Here is a 21,082-nt window from a genome sequence, read left to right as displayed (position 1 = left end):
TAAGTGGCTTAAATACTTTAAAATACCATTTTAGATAAATAACGTATCTTTAGTTGTGTTTATCTGGCTTCTCAGTACTAGCATAAACTTGGTTAGTGTATTATTTCCTGTAATACCAAGTATAGATGAATCATCATTTTTATACTTAGAAATCTAAAGAGCCAAGCAGTTTAGAAATAGAGTAGCAACACTTTTGACTTCATATTAACTCATACAAAAGGTTGATGTTAGTATACAGTTGAATACATTATAGAGATGTATATCAAAAAAAAGTGTTCATTTGACATGTGAGTCAAACTGTTAACTGCATTTTTTTTTTTTTTTTTTTTTTGAGACGGGGTCTTGCTCTGTTGCCCAGGCTGGAGTGCAGTGGTGTGATCTTGGCTCACTACAGCCTCTGCTGCCTGGATTCAAGTGATTCTTCTGCCTCAGCCTCCCGAGTAGCTGAGACTACAGGTGTACACCACCACGCCCGGCTAATTTTTGTATTTTTAGTAGAGACAGGGTTTCACCATATTGGCCAGGCTGGTCTTGAACTCCTGACCTTGTGATCTGCCCGCCTTGGGCTCCCAAGGTGCTGGTATTACAGGCGTGAGCCACTGTGCCCATCCCACTGCATTATTTCTTATTATTAAAGTATTCATGGACCAGGCTCAGTGGCTTATACCTATATTTCCAGCAATTTGGGGGGCTAAGGCAGGCTGATAGCTTGAGCTCAGGAGTTTGAGACCAGCCTGGGCAACATGGCAAAATCCTGTCTTCACTAAAAATACAGAAAAAAAAAAAAAGCTAGCTATGGTGGCATGCACCTGTAGTCCCAGCTACTTGGGAGGTTGATGTGGGAGGATCACTTGAGCCTAGGAGGTCAAGGCTGCAGTGAGCTGAAATTGTGCCTCTGCACTCCAGCCTGGGTGACAGAGCGAGACTCTGTCTCAAAAAAAAAAAAAAAAAAAAAAGTAATTCCATTTTCATTATGAATGCCATGGAGTTAGAGCTCAGATTTAGAATGTTAAGGTCTTTCTAATAGAAGTGCAAAGATAGCAGTTGGATTGAATTATGACTCATGATACTTTTGTAGGTGATCTTTGCAGAGCTGTTTCAACTTCCAGCACCCCCTCACATTGATGTGATGTACACAACACTCCTCATTGAACTGTGCAAACTTCAACCTGGCTCTCTACCCCAAGTTGTATCCTTTCCTTTGTTTTTAAACTTAATCTCTTTGGCCGGGTCTTAAAAGATTATTAAATATTTCTGCTTGTGGGTTTAAATTTTGTAGGTAAAAAATGTGGCTTTTGAAGTGTGTTGTGTGTGTGTGTATTACATGTATGTATTTTTATGTCTGTAAATACATATGTACCTATAAATATGTAGATACATGCTTCACTGTTTGGGTCAGAAAGTTCAAAAATAGACAACAATGAAAATTTGTTGCCTAGATTGACTTTTCCTCTCACAAAAGATTTCTCTGAAGCATGTGATGCTTGCTGTTTGATACAGCATTTTTCCCACAGTAGAACTACTTTCAGAGTTGGAATTAATCTTCTCAAACCCTGCCACTGATTTATTAGCTAGGTTTCTATGATATTCTAAATCCTTTGTTGTCATTCAGCAATGTTCCAAGGAGTGGATTCCATCTCAAAAAACCACTGTCTTTGCTCATCCATTGAAAGCAGCTTTTTATTTTTTAAAGTTTTATTATGGGATTGCAGCAATTAATAATAATGGAAAAGCTTGCTTTATTGTAAGAATTACCAGTATGTGACACAGACATGAAGCAAGCATATGCCATTGGAAAAATGGTGCCAGTAGACTTGCTCGTTGCAGGGTTGCCACAAACCTTGTTTGTTAAAAAAAAAAAAAAATGCAATTTCTGCTAAGCACAATGAAACAATGTATGCCTGTGCGTGTATGGAGGAGTATGGGGAAATTTGGGATCCGATGAAAATATTATCTTGATTTCACGAGTGTGTAGAGGTCAGATTAATTATACATCACTGATATTTCAAAGCTGTAAAAAAAAAAACAAGATCGATTGTATGAAAAGATGTTCAACATTATTAATCATTATAAAGACTTGAAATGTTTTATTTCTATTCTTGTCTATTACAACTTATTTGGGGTAGAAGTGGAGAATAGTTTTCCTTATCCTAAATTCACAGCTTGCACAGGCAACTGAAATGCTATACATGCGTTTGGACACAATGAACACTACCTGTGTAGACAGGTACAGTAATTGCTTTACTGCTGAGCTGAGTTAGCAGCTTTTACTTCCTGTACTTCATAAAGGAATTTGATAAAGACATTTTTAAGAGTTTCCATGTTTAGTTTTTTTTCTTGCCTCCCAAAATAACCTTTGTACAATAACCAGACTCATACTTGTTTAATGTAACATTACGTTTTTTGATGTCCATGCTATGGTTTTCTTTAATTTCATTCTCTAGTCAAGTATCAAAGACTATACTTTGGCTCTGCCATTTATAAAATGTTCTATCTGCAATTTCTTTTTTTTATTTGAGATAGGGGCTTGCTCTGTCAGTCACCCAGGCTGGAGTGCAGTGGGATGAGCATAACTCATTATCACCTTGAACTTGTGGGCTCAAAGCAATCCGCCTGCCTTAGCCTCCATCCTTGGTAGCTGGGATTACAGGCATAAGCCACTGTACCTGGCCTACAATTTCATCTTTTTTTTTCCTTCAGTTTCATCATCGTTTATATGAGGAAAATAATACATACCTTGGAAGTTGTGAGAATTAAATAATAAACACGTTAGGTGCCCACACAAAACAGATACTAGAATTTTATCTGTCATTGATCTAAAAATGATAAAGACAGTTTGCAGAAGATACAGCTGCATGTAGGGGAATATGCTTTTCATTAACTCTGTAAAATCGGGTTTTATCTGTTTGAAGACTTACATAAGTTTCTGTTCTAAATCCCAGCCATTCTTCCTTTTTCTCTCCCCACCACCCCTTCTCTACATAGGTTTATCAATTGGTTTTCTCATCATCTGAGTAACTTCCAGTTCCGTTGGAGCTGGGAAGATTGGTAAGTGATGGTGTGTTTTATCCTACTTTTCTGTAGTCAAAAAACTGCTAATTTTTAAAACTGTAACATAAAAGTGACTGAAATATTTAATTTCTTGGAAACTATTTGTAGTTAAGTACAAATAGTTACAAGTGCAATTGTAACTTAAAACTTGTAAGTTGTTATAAGTTCACAGATAATTATAGTACAAATGAGTGTAAGTGCAGATGATACATAAGAATTGATAAAACTACATTTCCTCCTTAGGTCAGATTGTCTTAGTCAAGATCCTGAAAGTCCCAAACCAAAGTTTGTAAGAGAAGTTCTAGAAAAATGTATGAGGTAAGTTTTTTTGTGTCTTCTCCTTTGTTTAGGTCTTTTAACTTCTTTGGGAGGATTTCTTTCTCTTCTCTGCACTTGTGATATGTGTTCAGAATATTGGATTCAAAATCTACTTACTCATCTTCCATCCCATTTTTAATCAAGATTTAGGCTAAAAAAATTAGGCAGCCGTGCCATACAGATCCCATGTGAATTTAAGCTGGTAAGTTCTTTTAAAGATGTTACAGGCTGGGCGCAGTGGCTCACCCTTCTAATCCAGCACTTTGGGAGGCCAAGGCGGGTGGATCGCATGATGTCGGAGTTCAGACCAGCATGGCCAACATGAGGAAACCCTGTCTCTACTAAAAATATAAAAATTAGGCGTGGTGGCACACACCTGTAATCCCAGCTACTCGGGAGGCTGAGGCAGGAGAGTCGCTTGAGCCAAGATTGCGCCTTTGCACTGCAGCCTGGCCAACAGAGTGATACTCTCATCTCAAAAAAATAAAGTTAAAAAAAAAAAAGGATGTTGTATATGAAATGAATTGAGATTTATAGAAAAGTTGGCACAACAGTACCAAGAATTCTGTATCCTGTTCACCTAGATTCCGTAGCTGTTAACATTTTATCATGTTTGCTCTCATGCTCACTCCCTTTTCCTCTCTCTCTCGAGACCCGTTATGTTGGTTTTCCTTTGAGAATCAGCTGCATACCCAGCTGATGTAACAGCCCATTATCTTTTAATGTTCCATTACATATCTTCCCAAAACAAAACCACTCTCCTACCTAGCAAGCATACAGCCTTCTAGATCAGGAAATTAGCTCTAGTACAATCCTACCACATAATTCACAGGTGCTGCTGAAATTTTGCCAGGCATCCCAACGTCTGTATTTCCTGTCTAGTCTATAATGTGTTTTTTTTTTTTTTTGGAGACAGTGTCTCACTCTGTCACCCAAGCTGGAGTGCAGTGGCGCGCAATCTCCACTCACTGCAAACTCCGCCTCCCATGTTCACGCCGTTCTCCTGCCTCAGCCTCCCAAGTAGCTGGGACTAAAGGCGCCCGCCACCATGCCTGGTTAATTTTTTGTAGTTTTAGTAGAGATGGAGTTTCACCGTGTTAGCCAGGATGGTCTCAATCTCCTGACCTCGTGATCCACCCGCCTGAGCCTCCCAAAGTGCTGGGATTACAGGTGTGAGCCACTGCGCCCGGCCTGGTCTGGAATCTTATCCAGGTATATGTGTAGTGTTGAGTTGTCATTCTCTCAGATTCCTTCAGTCTTGAACACTTATTATTTTTCTCTCTTTGTGTTTATACCAGTTTGAAAGAGTCTAGACCTTACTTGGATTGCTCTGATATTTCTCATGAGCAAATTGAGGTCTTAAATTGTTAATGCTCTTGGTGTGTGACATCTAGAGGCACATGATTCCCACCCCTGGTGATGTTAATCTTGATCCACCTGGTCATGTCAATATCTGCCAGCTTTCTCTACCTTAACCTCACCATTTTTCTCTTTAGTAGAATTGATCAGTATTTTGTGGGAGATATTCTGAAGTTTTACTCTTACTCTGTTCTTCATCAGATCTCCATCCTGCTTTTAGCAGCTACCAGTAGATGGTTGCCAAGTGATGATTTTCTCATTCCATTATTTTTTTCTGCATTTATTAATGGGCCTTCTGTAAGAGCTGTCCTTTCTCCCCTATTTATTTATTCCTTTATTTATATATCAGTGGGGACTAATTAATTTATATTTCATTCGCTGGGTTATAAACTATGAGGATCATTTATTTTGATGCCCAAATTGTCCCTGATATGTACATGAGGAGTCCTGGTAAGCTCTCTGTTTTGTTTTGTTTTTTTTTTTTTTTTTTTAGTTTTTTTTTTTAATGTCCCCCGCCATTCATTGAGCATTTCCTTATTTTCTAGAACAACATGTTTAGGATCATCTTGCGTATTTCTCCTAAATACCATATTCCGTTAGTAAAGGACTAATTAGTAAAGGACTAATGGAATACGGTATTTAGGAGCCAAGATCTGGGCACTTGATATGCTCATTGCCATTGGGGTGTCATTGGTTCTAAGCCTCTTGGTGGACACACATCCATCCATCCATAACTATTTTTATGTCCACCTGTGTGTATATATGCCTCAATTTCCAACTCAATACCTTATTTCTACACTTCTTCTCTACCATGTTTTGTAAATACCTTCTCAGGCAGTAAGAAACTTGGCTCCCATTATCCTCAATATTTATTTATTTGATACAATGTAGCCAGTCTCCAAAGTGTACGGACTGTCATCTTCACCACACCCCATCATCACACCACATCCTTGGCCACCAGGCTCATGAGCTCACTCACCCATACCTCAGTTGCAAGCCAGTAAGTTCCGCAGTATGCCTGAGATTTGGTGTGCTGCCTTAGACAAAAACTCAAAGGATTTTTTTTCCTTTCACTCTTGGTTGTCAGCTGAGTTCAAGTTGTTGGAGATTGTGACTTTCTAGGTAAGTTGGGTGTTACCGAAGAATGGGACTGATAAAAGATATTTTCTGAGGCTGTTATTTGTATTGTAGGTTGTCTTACCATCAGCGTATATTAGATATTGTTCCTCCTACCTTCTCAGCTCTATGTCCTGCAAACCCAACCTGCATTTACAAGTATGGAGATGAAAGTAGCAGTAAGTAATGAAACAAATCCCTCTGTCTTTAAAAGGTACCAGTTCAAATATATTTAAATTGGTTGTTTAAAGTGGAGAAATTGAACTTTTTCTTTTCTTGGGGTTTATATTTCCTGTATTCGAAGGGTAGTCTAGCATTAGCCACTGTTTTATTTGCCCTGTCATCATTTTGAGGATTTGGTTGTGATAAAATTAATTACTACTGGCTTATCTTTTCTTTCTCTTTTGAATGTGTTAAGTATAGCAAGATGAATTTATAGTTAGAACTTACTAAACTGCAAATGCGTATTTGTCATGGTGATGGAGATTACTTGAATTAATTATCTTTTTCAGGTGTGGTATTGAGAACATAGATGTACATATTCTGTGGCAGTATGCCTTTAAAAGTAAATTCTTAATTATTATTTTCTTACCTTTTGGTCACATAATCTCTGAAATTGCACCATAAATCAGGGAGTATAATTTGATGTGCCATTTTGCCCTTTGCACAGTATTTACACTTAATGTAGGTAGAGTATTATACATTGTTGATCACTGGTGGAGTTAGGTGTGGAGTTTTTTCCAACTTATCCTTTGCAGATTACACTTAACACAGCCCCCTCCATGATCCTTCCATTTCATGTTGTGTAGAGGTTCTTTGCATCTCACAACTATCTGCTGTTCCTTGCTTTTCATACCGTACGCCTGTTTCTCCACCTCTGTCTCTGACTGTACCTGTTTCCTTTGAAATAAACTGTGTTGGTTCTGGTACATTTCCTATTTCATTATGTCAACTCTGAAAAATAGATATGATTATCAAAACTACAATGAGGAAATGGCTTCCAAGAGGTCAAACTAGAATGAGATTGCTTCTGAGTGGTGGAGCCCAAATTCAGGCGTAGGTGCACTGCTGAGTGGCCATGCTGTTAGCCACTGTGCTTTTTGGCAGATCAAAGGTTCATGCAGCACTTAGAAGTGCCAGGTTTTGAGTTTTGTCTTGTACTCGTTCCGAGAATGATAAAGTACAGTGTTTGCTGTCAGAAAGCTCAGACTTTTGTTGAAGATTAAGCTTTCTTTTTTCCCCATAGGAATAACTCAGCCTAACATTTCAAGGCCTTCATAACCATTGTTCCTACTTTGTTATTTTTCACTTCTCCCGACATGGGCCTCTACTTCTCCCAGGTCCATGTCCTTTTTTATTTTTTCCATACTGTTTGTTCTTGGCTTTGCTATTACCCCAGTCTGGAAAGCCCTTTCTAGCTCCACTTGCTTTTCTCCTTCTAGATTCTAGCCCAAGCTCAATAGCTGTAAATACTTTTTAACCTTTAGTAAGCCAGTTTTGTATTGCTCCCTGGCTGTGTCTAATGTGAATATCTTGGTTCTCCAGCTGGAATGTAGACTGGTGACAGGGGATTCTGTTTTTCTTTGCCTTCTTTCTTTTAGAGAAAAAGCTCACAGCAGGTGTAATATGACCATCCTCACGTGACTGTTGTAATTTACTTCATTCATTCCAGTAACTCGTCCTCTATGACAGGATTGCCTTTTTTGTTACCTCTTTGTCTACCTTACATTAAAAGCAGATTTCTTGTTGCTCTGGTGATGCCTTACGGTGTATATTAGCACAAATTTTTATAATAAGGACTTAACTGTTACCAATAGTAAATACAAGGAGTCCTATCACATGAGCGTCTGACTTACATAGATTCAAGCTTGTGGATTCAGCAAAAAAAGAAAAGTACAAAAACAAAAACCTCTCTAAACTTGGCAGCCATTACCTTGTTGAGGCTCAGACTTCGTTTCCATGGTCCCAAGGGAAGAAAGAGGAAATGGGTGTTGGCAAAATGAAAGAGAAGTACGTTGGTTCTGGGCTTTTGAGCCCGGGAGAGTTGAGGGCATTAAAAGACAGTTTAACTGTGTCCACTCTTCTCCTTACCATTCATCTTGAGGATGATCAGCACCTTGTACTCTAAATTTTACTTAGCTAAGTGTCCTTAAGGAATTGTTGAAATGAGAATTGTCCCTTTTTAGGTGAAAAACCATTAACCTATTAGAAAAAGCTTCCACTTGTGGTACTTTTATACAGATTAAATATTGACCTTGGGATAAAGAGCATCCTATTTTGAAAGGAAGAATTTAAAAAATTTTTTTCTCAGTTATTTAACTATTCGTTAGAATAGTCTTGAAACCTGATCTGTCATTCCCCTTACCCCCAATTCTGTGTTTAGATTCTCTTCCTGGACATTCTGTTGCCCTCTGTTTAGCAGTTGCCTTTAAAAGTAAGGCAACCAATGATGAAATCTTCAGCATTCTGAAAGATGTACCAAATCCCAACCAGGATGATGATGACGGTAAGTGGAATTCAGTATTTCTTGAGTGGAACTATGTATAGGCCAAGTTAAAGCATAAACATAACTCTGGCAACATGATGCGCTTAAAGCAGTATATCTGTATCTGTTTGACCTGTTCAGACTGTTAGTTGTTCTTAGCATCCCAGGTGTTTTCCCCTTATATAAAAGGAGATCCTAACATTTCTGTGATAATACCTTCCTTAAGAATATAAACTTCATCGTAAATACAAAGTGAAATATGTTACCATTCAAGGATTTTTAACCCCTGCTTTCACCATAGGTTCCTGAATAGAAAGACTTGGTGTATTATAAAGTTCGACATTTTCTCCAAGTCAAGCTATTAGAATAATAATGCTTAACATTTACTCAGTTATATACCATGTAATTCCAACCAGAATCCTAGGGGTTTTTCTGGGCAAGAGTGGGAAAATTGACAAAATAATTTATACAGTTGCCTGAATCAATAAATGGATATGTACATAGAAAAGCTACTTCATCAAAATAAGATATTAGTGACCTTTGGATATTTATTACTGGGATTTTGTTTGGATATCTCTAAGAAACTTGTGTTATGATATTAGAGAAAATGAGTTTAGAAAGCATAAGCCAAAATGATGGCATTAAATTTAGACATTGTCAGACATCTTAAGATATAAGCTTAAGTGTTAAGGGTTTGCTGGGTTTTTTTGTTTTTTGGGGGGTTTTTTGGTATTAATATAATAGAGACTATGAATAAGGAAACCTGTGTGATTTTTTTTTTTTTTTTTCAAGGAATGGATGATAGAATTAAGATAGTCACATAAAACTAAGAATGAAAATTACATGTGGTTTCATATTTGCAGTATTTGAAATCAGTGACGGTCTTTTATTGTTTATTAGAACTAAAAAACATTACACAAATATCTGTGTATAGATGTGAGCATACCATCTATTTAGCATTTGAGGTAAGGCACCAAGGAATTGCTGTACTTACATTTTTCTATTTTACTATAAAATATTTTTCAGATGAAGGATTCAGTTTTAACCCATTGAAAATAGAAGTCTTTGTACAGACTCTGCTACACTTGGCAGCCAAATCATTCAGCCACTCCTTCAGTGCTCTTGCAAAGTACGTATGAGTACAGAGCCTTTCTTGAGGGTTTGGAACTTTGCTTCATGAACACCAGTGGTATAGTAATTTTTACCTAAGATTGTTGAATATGAAGATCTTAATAATGTATAATTGGATACAGTGGGTTTGGGTTTGTGGTAGCTAAAATCTATATCCTAAGGCTTCCATCAGTCTGTTTGTACAGTTGGCATATGTACATGGTAAGCGCTTTTTTTCATATAGACATTTAAAGTAGTGAAAAACCTAGATTTTTAGGACAGTCATATGCAGTTGGAAGTTCCCACGCTAAGTATCTTTGCAAAGCAATGTAAGAAGAAATTAGAATCAGCAACATTGTTGGGAGCCACCCAAAGGTTGACATCTAAAGACAGATATTTTTAACTTGTTAGACAGGGTCCAAAGGAAGAAAGAGCACATAGATTTTCCTCCAACCAAGCAGAGAAACTGAACATCTCACCCCATCTCTGCCTCCAAAGCTTTATGTTACTTCCAGGGTTCCCACAGAAGATGCAGTTTGAATATTCCACCATGTTTGAAGACAGTTCCTTAGTCCTTACCTATTTTATAAACTGTAGCCCTGGGCTAACGGTAGTATATTGTAAATGTCTTGAGATTTTGTGACAGCTTCCTTAAAAACTATGAATCTCTAATCACACTTTTTGCATCCTTAATGGTTAATACTTACAGTTATTTTGCATTTGCATATTGCATTATAAATTGAGTAACATTGAAAAGGCTTTGAAAACACTGAAATGTTTAACGAATAAGTATATATGATATTTTTTTCCCACCATTATCAAAAGGTTTCATGAAGTCTTCAAAACCCTAGCTGAAAGTGATGAAGGGAAGTTACATGTGCTAAGAGTTATGTTTGAGGTCTGGAGGAACCATCCACAGGTAAAAATTATTTAATTAGACATGTTGAAGCTCTGATTATATAGGTATAAAAATAAGGCCGTCAATTGCTATTGTTTTGTTTGTAAAACATGAAATTTGACTCTGCCTAGATAATGGTTTTTAGATCTAATTCTTTCAGTGCTATGGGAGTAATGATGTTTGATTCATTCTTGAAAGAGCAAGCATTATTGTGATTTGGTTTTGAACTATAATATCTCAACATATTTTAAATGTTCAGCAAGAAGTTTATCTAGTCTATCCAATTTCTAAATACAAGCTCCAGATTTCTCAAACCTTGATATATATTGTGTATTATAAAGAAACATTTAAATAAATTTCATAAAACAGTTGAGTTTTTAATGATAAAACATTGTTTTACATTTAACTTCTGAGGTTCCTCGAAATTATGTATTTTTTTGAATAGGTATTAGTAACTGAAATTTAAATTTTTTTTTTTTGGAGACAGAGTCTCACTCTGTCACCCAGGCTGGAGTACAGTGGTGTGATCTTGGCTCACTGCAACCTCTGCCTCCCGGGTTCAAGTGATTGCCCTGCCTCAGCCTCCCGAGTAGCTGGGATTACAGGCGTCCACTACCACATCTGGCTAATTTTTGTATTTTTAGTAGAGATGGGGTTTCACCATGTTGGCCAGGCTGGTCTTGAACTCCTGACCTCAGGTGATCTACCCGCCTCGGCCTCCCAAAGTGCTGGATTACAGGTGTGAGCCACCATGCCTGGCCAGTTTTTTCAAATTTTAACTGTTACTATTCAGAGTTTTTGTTTAGTCAACCTGTTTCTTGTAGTGCTAGAGCAAAGCAAAGGGGAGAATAAATCTTAAGACCTAATGATCAGGCCAGGCGCGGTGGCTCTTACTGGTAATCCCAGTGCTTTGGGAGGCTGAGGTGAGTGGATCACTTGAAGCCAGGTGTTTGAGACCAGCCTAGGCCACAGAGTGAAACCCTGTCTATACTAAAATTACAAAAATTAGCCGGGCATGGTGGTACACACCTGTAATCTCAGCTACTCAGGAGGTTGAGCTAGGAGAATTGCTTGAACCTAGGAGGTGGAGGTTGCAGTGAGCCGAGATCGTGCCCCTCCACTCCAGCCTGGGTGACAGAACAAGACTCTGTCCCCCCAAAAAAAAGACCTAATGGTCAAATTGATCAATCAGTTCTACAGCCATCAAAACTAGATTTTATAGCCCTCCTGTTTTACTTTTATGGCAGCAGTGTCGTGGCACATATACGTGTGTATGTGTGTGTGTGATTTACTTGAATAATTCTTCTCTCATTGTAGATGATTGCTGTACTAGTGGATAAGATGATTCGTACACAAATAGTTGATTGTGCTGCAGTAGCAAATTGGATCTTCTCTTCAGAACTGTCTCGTGACTTTACCAGGTAATATGAATTATTTTATGAAACTTGTGTTCTCTAAGAATTGATATATGTGTGGTCTCTTATACATAAGCTTCAAATTCTGGTCCAAACCAGGTTGATATTAATATACTGTGGTCCAATCTGGTCGGATTGGACATGGCAAAAATTCCTAGACAGTGGAAACATACACAGCCTGCATCTCTTAGCAGGGACTCTCTTAAGTTGCAGCATCTCTTAGCAGGGACTCTCTTAAGTTGAATCAAGACTAAGCTAGTGAAGTAGAAATCCTGTTGAAGGATCCAGACTGTTGGGAGAGAAAACTAGCAAGAGCCAGCTATGTGCAGAGTCTCAGCTAGTCCAGATGGAAATCAGGAAGTGTTCCAGCTTCTGTGGGGATGGCACCTGGAATGCACACCAGGAAGTAGGAGAAACCAAAGTCAAAGTAGATTAAATCATGGGGGTATCTGTGAAGGCTTGGTGATTACCAAGATGCCTGAGGGATGGGGGAAAAGGGGTTGTCACCACAGTCATAATCTTAGGTTTAATGCAGAAGACTCATTCTGCACTCATTCCCCCTAAAGGAAAGAGTTTTTGCTGTTTGGTTCTTATTTGTGAAGTTCACAGACTTTACAGTTGATAGGACCAGGACAGCAGGAGTTGACACAAAGCAGGAAACGAAAGCAAATTACTTGTAAAAACATAAAAATCCATCACAACCTTTAACTTTTCCACTGTATCTGTTATTGCCAGAGGACACTGATCTGAAATATACTGAATCATTAGGGTGATAAGGTATGATCTAAGGTTGTCATACCAGCCAGGTTGGCCTTCACAAATAAAGACAACAGAAGGACATTTTCAGATTTGTAAACTCCAGAAAACTAACCACCCGAGTATGTGTTAACTGTTGTCCTGAGTGATTTACATTTTCAGTTCATTTTATCCTTACCGCATCACCATAGAGGAGGTTCCATTATTGTCCACATTTTACAGAATAGGGAAGTGTCACAGAGTGCTTTAGCCTGCCCAAAGTCACACAATTAAGCACAGAGCCAGCATTCAAACCAGGCATTCTGGAATCTGTGTAGTGCTCAGCAGCTCCATCTGTTCTTTAACACCTAGCTCAAATATTTGTAACTCTGCAAACCTTTCCCTGACTACAGTCCACCGCCTTCAGAGTTAAAGTGCTCTGCTCTTTTGTCCTGTTTCGTAACATTCTAGACTTGGAGTTTTATGAACAGATTGTTTTATTATCTTCCACTTAAACTATTATTTGGGTCAAAATTTGTAGAAGGAAGTACAGTTGACCCTTGAACAACATCAGGGGTTAGAGACACCGACTTCCCGCCACCTACCCCACCCCCACACAGTCAAAAATCTGCATGGAACTTTTAACTGCATGGAAAATTTAACTAGTAGCCTGTTGACCAGAAGCCTTAGTGATAACGTAGTCGATTAACACATATTCGTGTTGTGTTAATATTCTGTATTCTTACAATAAATCATAAGAGAGGAAACATCATTCATGAAGTGAGAGTGGATCATCATAAAGGTCTTCATCTTCATTATCTTCACATTGAGTAGGCTGAGGAAGAGGAGGCGTTGGTCTTGTTGTCTCAGGTGGAAGAAAACCCATGTGTAAATGGACCTGCACAGTTCGGACCTGTATTGTTCAAGAGCCAACTGTACTATTCTGTGCTGGGTTAGGAGACCTAGTTTATAGACACAAAAGTAGCTAAGAAGTTACTTAAAAAAAAAAAAAAAAGAAAAGAAAAGAAACACTTATGCAACAAACATTTTGAAGCACCTACAAAGTGATCTTAGTATGTATTTGCTAGTAAGAAAGCTGACATATAATTATCTCATTCTTAGAGCCTATCAGTTGATACCTATTATCAACGAATGAGTTTCTTAAAGGTTCCAAGAGAATAATTGCCTGAGTGTGCGCTAAAGTGTAAATAGTGTAAAGCATGTACAATCAGTCTCAGGTTAGGTCACCATTTTGAGAAAATTTCTACACATGGTGTTTACATTTAGGAGAGGAAAAAATGTATTTCCATTTTTAATGTTAGTGTCCATCATAGTTTGCCATTTCAATTCAGTGAGTATATACCTCTAGTAAGGGATGGAAATAAGAAAAATGACTACACAGTACTGCCCTCAGGGGACTCACCTGAATCTAATGGGTGTGAAGATAGATATTTGCACAATTTACAATAAAAGACCAATTCATAAGTATTGCTGGAGAAATATGACTAATTCAGCCCAGAGGACAGAAGGCTGTATCAGCTGTTAAGAATGAATAGATCATAAAGGTTGAAAGGTTTTATTTTCTATAACCATAGCTTGACATACAATAACCAAATGCCATATTTCTTTAAGATTGTTCGTTTGGGAAATCTTGCACTCTACAATTCGTAAGATGAACAAACATGTCCTGAAGATCCAGAAAGAGCTGGAAGAAGCTAAAGAGAAACTTGCTAGGCAACACAAACGGGTAAGTTTTGTGTAAACTTGTAAATAGTTAAAGAAAATATACCAGAAACTCTGGAGAGGATTCAGAGTTCATTATCGTGATGGTATTTCATTTTTTTCTGAGCCCAAATTAATGCAGAGCTGTTTGCAGAAGCAGAAGAGGAGGAAGGAGCAGGTAGTGTGTTGTGTGCTGTTACACTGCATGATGAACCAGTTCAGGAAGCCACAAACTTCACTTTCCATAGTTTACCATCTCTGGGTCAGCCTCATGTTTGCACAAGGGAAGTAGCAGAAGGGAAGAGGACACTTGTATTTCTATAGGAGTCTCTGGGGGAAGAGGGAGAAGACTATAGATACTTACACTTTCCCCATACTGTGAGGAGGAATGGGGCAGTCATTCCCAAGTTAACATAATACTTCTCATAGTATTAATTTAGTATTTTAGCCATTTTGGAGGGAAGCCGTGAGTGACTTAACATGATACCCTTCCTTATGAAAGTATTTTCCAGTGTTATGTGTATTTATCATAGTAGAAGGTGAAAAAAAAAAAAGTTGAGTTTAGTGCCCTACAGGAACCTTTAGCAAGTTTGAGTACAAGTCTCCGTGTAGACATATATGTATACATATATGGATATAAACACTCACAGACCTAAAATACTGTAAGATAAATGGTGTCATCTCATTTTGTAGATGTTATAAAGTGAGACACAGAGAAGTTAAGTAGCATAGCTAGTAGGTTGCATAGCTGGTAAATGACCAGAGCTAGGTTCTGACACAAGTTTATCAGACTCCAGAGACTTTCTCTCATGCCACACTGTTTCTAGAAATGTGCTGTCCAACACAGTAGCTACTAGCTGCATGTGACTATTTTAGTTTAGTTAAATACAATTTAAAATTCAGTTCTTTGGTCACACAACCATATTTCAGGTGCTCAGTAGTAACGTGTGGTTGCCGTCCTAACAGGCCGCACATATTTATATCATTGGCCCCATTGAAGAAAGGTCTATTAGGTAGTAGTGCTCTAGAACCTTACCTTTGAGTGGTGTTAGGAAAGGACAGTCATGTACCCACGTGTCTAGAACATAAAGCAGACCTCATAAATAGGCTGTGTTTATAGAGAGAAAAGTAAGATTCTGTGAAATCCGAGAGCAGGGTTTTGATAATTTTGCTTAAAGCGGAGAGGAGGAGATCAGTAGCTGGGGCCTTAGCAGTTAAGTATTACCTCAAAGAATTACCAGGCTTTCTAGATTCAGTGATGCCACTTCTTGCTGAAAGTACCTTGGTATGTAACACCTAGAGCCACGTTCTGGCTCTGCCGCTTTCTGGCTGGGTGATGCTGGGAAAGTCATCTAACCTCTCAGCCTGTTTCTTTCTCTGTAAAATGGAAATAAACCATGCCTTGTTTTTCTTTTCCTTTAAAAAAAAAAAATCAAAATTCTATAAACTCTTCAGAGTGAGCTGGAGGGGGGCAATTATTAAAGTTTTACGGGAGTGTATTGAGCCCATCATTGCCAGCAGAAAGTCTTAAATGGCCCACTTTGAATTGTTTTATGTCAGCTGTAGCCATTTCTAAATTATAACAAGAATGAGCAGGCTTGGCCCGTAGGACTTGTTCAGTTTTTCTATATGGCCCATTAGGAGATTAATGATTAGCAGGCCATCTCCCTGTTGTTACTGCTCAAATGGTCAAATAGTGATAAATTGTAGCCAAGTCCCCCATGTTGTTACCAAGACAAGTGCCACTAAATTTCCCTGGTCTAGATAAGAACCCATGGTATTTCTGAGTGAGAAGACAGTGTCTCCGAACCACAACAGGACTTTGAGGTATATGTGTGTGGGTGGCAGAGTGGGGGCTACTTTCACTGTAGAATATAAAGTCTTAACATTTGGCCAGACACAATAAAATGCTTCCCCTGGAGGAGATTTAACACACTAGAATCTAAATGGTATTTTCCTTTTGTTCCTTTGCCTTCTGTAGCGAAGTGATGATGATGACAGAAGCAGTGACAGGAAAGATGGGGTTCTTGAGGAACAAATAGAAAGACTTCAAGAAAAAGTGGAATCTGCTCAGAGTGAACAAAAGAATCTTTTCCTCGTCATATTTCAGGTATCTTGGCTTGGGACATTTATACATAAAAGGAAACAATACGTTTCTTTAGTTTTAGTTTTTTAAAATGTTATTTTTCATTGTAAAAGGAAATCACATTTATAGAAGAGATTAAAAATAAAAAAATTTAGGAAGGAAATAAAATACTCAGAGGCAACCATGTATGTTTCTGAGTTTCTCTGCTGTTTACTTAGTATTCTTGCATGAGCATTTCTCCATGCTTGAAAAAAAAATTGTGGGTTGCTTTTGTTATATATGTCTCGTTTAATCATTCCTCATTGCTGATCATTTTCCTTCCATGAACATTTTAATGCAGATTCCTGTTAACATTTCTGATTATTTCATTAGAATAGATGCCAAGATAAGTAATATTACTAGGATAAGTAATTTAAGATCATTAAAGGTCTTTATGTATTGCCAGGAAGGACGTACCAACTCATGTTATTACCAGTCTGCCTTTCTAGGTTGACTTAATGAATAATAAAAGTTAGGCACACACACCACAAAGACAGGGTAGAACAAGCAATACTTTGGGGTTTCTTTGTCATGAATTTTTTTCTGAAGTATAAGATTCTATCTCTAGTACTACCTTAACTTTTCCCTTTCCAGCGGTTTATCATGATCTTGACTGAGCACTTAGTACGATGTGAAACTGATGGGACCAGTGTATTAACACCGTGGTATAAGAACTGTATAGAGAGGCTACAGCAGATCTTCCTACAGGTATGTGGGGAACTTTGATTAGATAATAAACAATACTATTCTCAGCCACAAAGATTTTTCATTAAAAAAAAAATCCTTGTCAAATTTGTTAGGAGGCTATGTAGTACCTGTTAGACCCTTTAGCTCATGTCCATTTGCTGCTACCATTGCTCATCAGAATATTTAGGCTTAAACTGATTCTATACCACTTAGATTCCTAATCGCATCGCAAACCCCCCCCACACACACCCCCGCCTCACCTTTTTTTTTTGAGATGGCGTCTCACTCTTTTGCCCAGGCTGGAGTGCAGTGACACGATCTCAACTTACTGCAACCTCCACCTCCTAGGTTTAAGTGATTCTCCTGCCTCAGCCTCCCACATTGCTGGGATTACAGGCGCCCGTCACCACTCCCGGCTAATTTTTGTATTTTTAGTAGGGACAGGGTTTCACCATGTTGGTCAGGCTAGTCTCAAACTCTTGACCTCAGGCGATCTGCCTCCACCTCCCAAAGTGCTGCTGGGATTACAGGCATGAGCCATGGTGCCCAGTCTCCTAATTACCATTTTCTGTGCTGGGGATCCTAGCTGTAATATGAAATGTAGAGGACAAAAATATCAAGAGGCCAGTAATTGGATTTATAAGTCCCTAAAAATCCAAGGTTCCGGTGGTAAATTGTACACAGAATCAAGGTAAGCTCCCAAGGGTCCCTCTGCAAAAGCAAAATGCCAGCACCTATTCTCACCTAGATTTAAGTTAAAGGTATATAGGAAAGTGGAGCTAATTCATTGTGTCTTCAGACACTACTCCCCTAAATCTTCATTTGTTCATTCTAGAAGAATGATTAATGTAGAAGTCACTCTAAGTTCAATTATTTGAGCCTCCAAATAGGGATTCCCTCTGATTTTAGTTACTGCCAGTTTTAAAAGCTTTAACAGTCTCTAGTCCTACAGGAATCTCTGAGCGTTTTCAAGGCTTATAGAGGAACACATAGAAAAAAGTGTATTTCATTTTCTGACTCTTTATCTTCCAGTTAGTCCTTGTCTGGCTGCTTTTTAAAAAGTCATAATGTATTATGCCCTGATTGGGGAGTGAGCCAGCTGAGCCTAGTCTGTAATAGTACTAGCAGCAAGCAGGCACTGCTGCCACTGCCTTGAATCATGAATTCTATGTACATGAAGTTGGTAAGAACTGGATTTTTTAAAAAGCTATTGAGCATTCATTTTTTTCATTTCCCTTTTTTTTTTTTTTTTTTTGGTTAGGGACTTTTAGGGGTCCATTATTCCTATCAGCACTTTTTTTCCCTTCCTTTTTTCATCATTCTGCAGCGTGGGTGGGCTGCTGAAGGAAATGTTCAACAAGATTGCTTATGTGCTTTTTCCTGACCTAACTACCCCCTTTTCCGTGTCCACAGCATCACCAGATAATCCAGCAGTACATGGTGACCCTGGAGAACCTCCTCTTCACTGCTGAATTAGACCCTCATATCTTGGCCGTGTTCCAGCAGTTCTGTGCCCTGCAGGCCTAAGGGTTGTTTTTTCGTCAAGTTTTTTTTTAATATCTTAAAATAATTTGTCTTATTTTTTGATGGTTTGAATGCTTGCTTTCTTGTAGTATCCTTTCACTTCTTAAAGGAAACAAAGGGGGAAGAGGACAGTGGATAACATGGCATTACTTTTAATTGCCCTGAAAAGCAAATACGTCCTAATGGCAGTAATGTGACGATGACCATGATGTATTATATATGTGACAGATACAACTTCTCTGTGATCAGTTTGGTATTTTTTTCTCCTTAAGGCACAAAATAATTGGTTTGAGGTATGTGAAACACTAGAGGTCAACCTTACATAGTATATAGAACTGATGGGTTTACCCAGCTACCCAGTAGCATAACTTTTCACAGCTCGGGGATAACTTAACATGGCTGAAATAAAACTAAAAGTATGGTTTTTAAACTTTGGCATTTCATGATTTATCATCTCACTCTACTCTAAAACTGGTTGTTTCTTACTGAGGGTGTTCTCCATTTGAAATTTTCTCTTCAAAGTATTTTTAAGTAGTATCTTAAGACACGACTTGTTAGTAATAAAAGTGTTACTAGTTGGAAGAGTAGTTCTCAAATTTGTCTTAATGTAAATCACCTGGGACTCTTTCAAGTTATTTTGAAATTTAAACCACCCTCAGGGTGGAACGCAGACATCCTCAGTAATCCTTAGTTTCCCCAGGTGATTCCAGGTTTGGTCACCATTATCTTAGAGCATCTACTCACTTCCTCTAGCCTCTGGGTTATTTGTCCAAGGTCTTTAGTGAGTTACAGAATACTAAAGTGGATGTAGAAGTGGTCAGATTGACTGAAACCATACCCTGAATTAGATGTGAGTTTAGATTTTGTTTATATGGATCCTGATCCAAAAAACTACGAAGTCCTGAGCTTGTTTCCTGTATGGTGTTGATGCTGAAATGACAGCCGTTTGTAAAATAATACACAAGTATGAGGAATTGTCTGACATTCCAAATTTAGAGGATTTTTAGACTTTTTTCATTAAACCTTAGAAAAAAATTACCAGTAATCCTACAACTACTGGTAGTGGTATTGTGCATTTGCACAAAATAGGTATAATTTTTTCTTACTACATCCCAAGTTGATGATGCATTAAGCGTTTTGCATATTTTGATATATTTTCGCTTTGGTTTACCATACATTTGAGTGGCTACAGAATGTGGTCCACTTAATAGACTGGAATTCCTAGGATTTTTAAATACCATACTGTTTAAGACAAAATACAAAATATTCAGAAAAATCCAGGTTGCGTGGTGGGTTAGTAAAACTAAAACCAGGTTCTTGGCTAAATATTGTCATTTATACTGTTTCTCCTTCCCATTGCTTAAGCACAGCACAAACTATGTAATTATATATAATTACAATTGACCCCTGAACAACATGGGTTTGAACTGTGTGGGTCCCCTTACTAAACATGGGTTTTCTTCCACCCCTGAGATGGCAAGACCAGCCCCTTGTCTTCCTCAGCCTGCTCGACATGAAGATGATGAGGATGAAGACCTTTATGATGATCCACTTCTACTTATTAAATAGTAAATATATTTTTTCTTATGATTTTATTTTTTCTGTATTTTCATAATTATATAGCATATGGGCTGGGCGCAGTGGCTCATGCCTGTAATCCCAGCACTTTGGGAGGCCGAGGCGGGCGGATTACAAGTTCAGGAGATCCAGACCATCCTGGCCAACACGGTGAAACCCTGTCTCTACTAAAAAATACAAAAATATTAGCCAGGCGTGGTGGCATGTGTCTGTAGTCCCAGCTATTCAGGAGGCTGAGACAGGAGAATCGCTTGAACCTGGGAGGTGGAGGTTGCAGTGAGCCAAGATCGTGCCACTGCACTCCAGCCTGGGCGATAGAGCAAGACTCTGTCTCAAAAAAAAAAAAAAAAAAAAAAAAGAATATAGCATATAACATACAAAATGAGTTAATAAACTGCTATTGCTAAGTCTCCAGTCAGCAGTGGGCTATTGGTGGTTAAATTTTGGGGAAGTCAAAAGTTATATGCAAATTTTTCTGCAGGGTGTCGGCATTGCTAACCCCATGTTCAAGGGTCAACTGTAGTTTAAAATGACTCCTGTCTCAACCAAAGGATAACCTTTAAGGGATTGGTAACTTTGACTCGAAACTGCTTTGTAATCTTTTCACAATGTACTCAAAAGTGTGGCTAGTTATGTTTGATCCACATTCTAGAGAAATTTGTAGGTTTTAATTTCTTTTCTCTTGGTCCTCTCTTCATGTATAATGGTTGCTTTTAACAGCTGTTCGCTGATGTGATCCTGCTCTGTCCCAGTCTAGCAGCTTAAGTGTATGGAAAAACTGAACTAGGAATTGAGTTTTGAAGAAATAAAGGTGTGTAACAGCAAACATTCAATAGTTGCTGTCCCCACTAATGAAGTTCATACAGACAAAAGATAGCATGTCACTGTACATCATACCTTGCAATAAATGCTCTGTTAAATTGTGTTGGTGCAATTTAACATGCTTTTGTCAAAGTAAA

At 38.2% G+C, this 21,082-nt stretch overlaps 1 protein-coding gene across 5 annotated transcripts in view; it reads left to right on the top strand.

Annotated features, from left to right (window-relative positions):
* Nucleotides 1-21,082, top strand: part of NCBP1 (nuclear cap binding protein subunit 1) — a 40,302-nt gene extending 19,220 nt beyond the window's left edge. For 4 of the 5 annotated variants that reach the window (XM_025358628.1, XM_025358631.1, XM_025358629.1 and 1 more), the window contains 13 exons: nucleotides 1,079-1,189; nucleotides 2,163-2,227; nucleotides 2,986-3,048; nucleotides 3,295-3,369; nucleotides 5,920-6,023; nucleotides 8,228-8,350; nucleotides 9,356-9,458; nucleotides 10,265-10,358; nucleotides 11,655-11,758; nucleotides 14,120-14,234; nucleotides 16,191-16,319; nucleotides 16,929-17,042; nucleotides 18,435-21,082. In XM_025358628.1, the coding sequence (XP_025214413.1) occupies nucleotides 1,079-1,189; nucleotides 2,163-2,227; nucleotides 2,986-3,048; nucleotides 3,295-3,369; nucleotides 5,920-6,023; nucleotides 8,228-8,350; nucleotides 9,356-9,458; nucleotides 10,265-10,358; nucleotides 11,655-11,758; nucleotides 14,120-14,234; nucleotides 16,191-16,319; nucleotides 16,929-17,042; nucleotides 18,435-18,548 (1,314 nt within the window). In that variant the 3' untranslated portion in view covers nucleotides 18,549-21,082. The remainder of the gene's footprint in view (nucleotides 1-1,078; nucleotides 1,190-2,162; nucleotides 2,228-2,985; nucleotides 3,049-3,294; nucleotides 3,370-5,919; nucleotides 6,024-8,227; nucleotides 8,351-9,355; nucleotides 9,459-10,264; nucleotides 10,359-11,654; nucleotides 11,759-14,119; nucleotides 14,235-16,190; nucleotides 16,320-16,928; nucleotides 17,043-18,434) is intronic. The other variant, XM_025358626.1, reaches the window with a different exon arrangement.

This window comes from Theropithecus gelada, chromosome 15, assembly GCF_003255815.1.
Source record: "Theropithecus gelada isolate Dixy chromosome 15, Tgel_1.0, whole genome shotgun sequence".
NCBI classification, from domain to species: domain Eukaryota; kingdom Metazoa; phylum Chordata; class Mammalia; order Primates; family Cercopithecidae; genus Theropithecus; species Theropithecus gelada.
The sequence above is the reverse complement of the archived record's forward strand: the minus strand, read 5'-3'. Positions and strand labels throughout refer to the sequence as shown.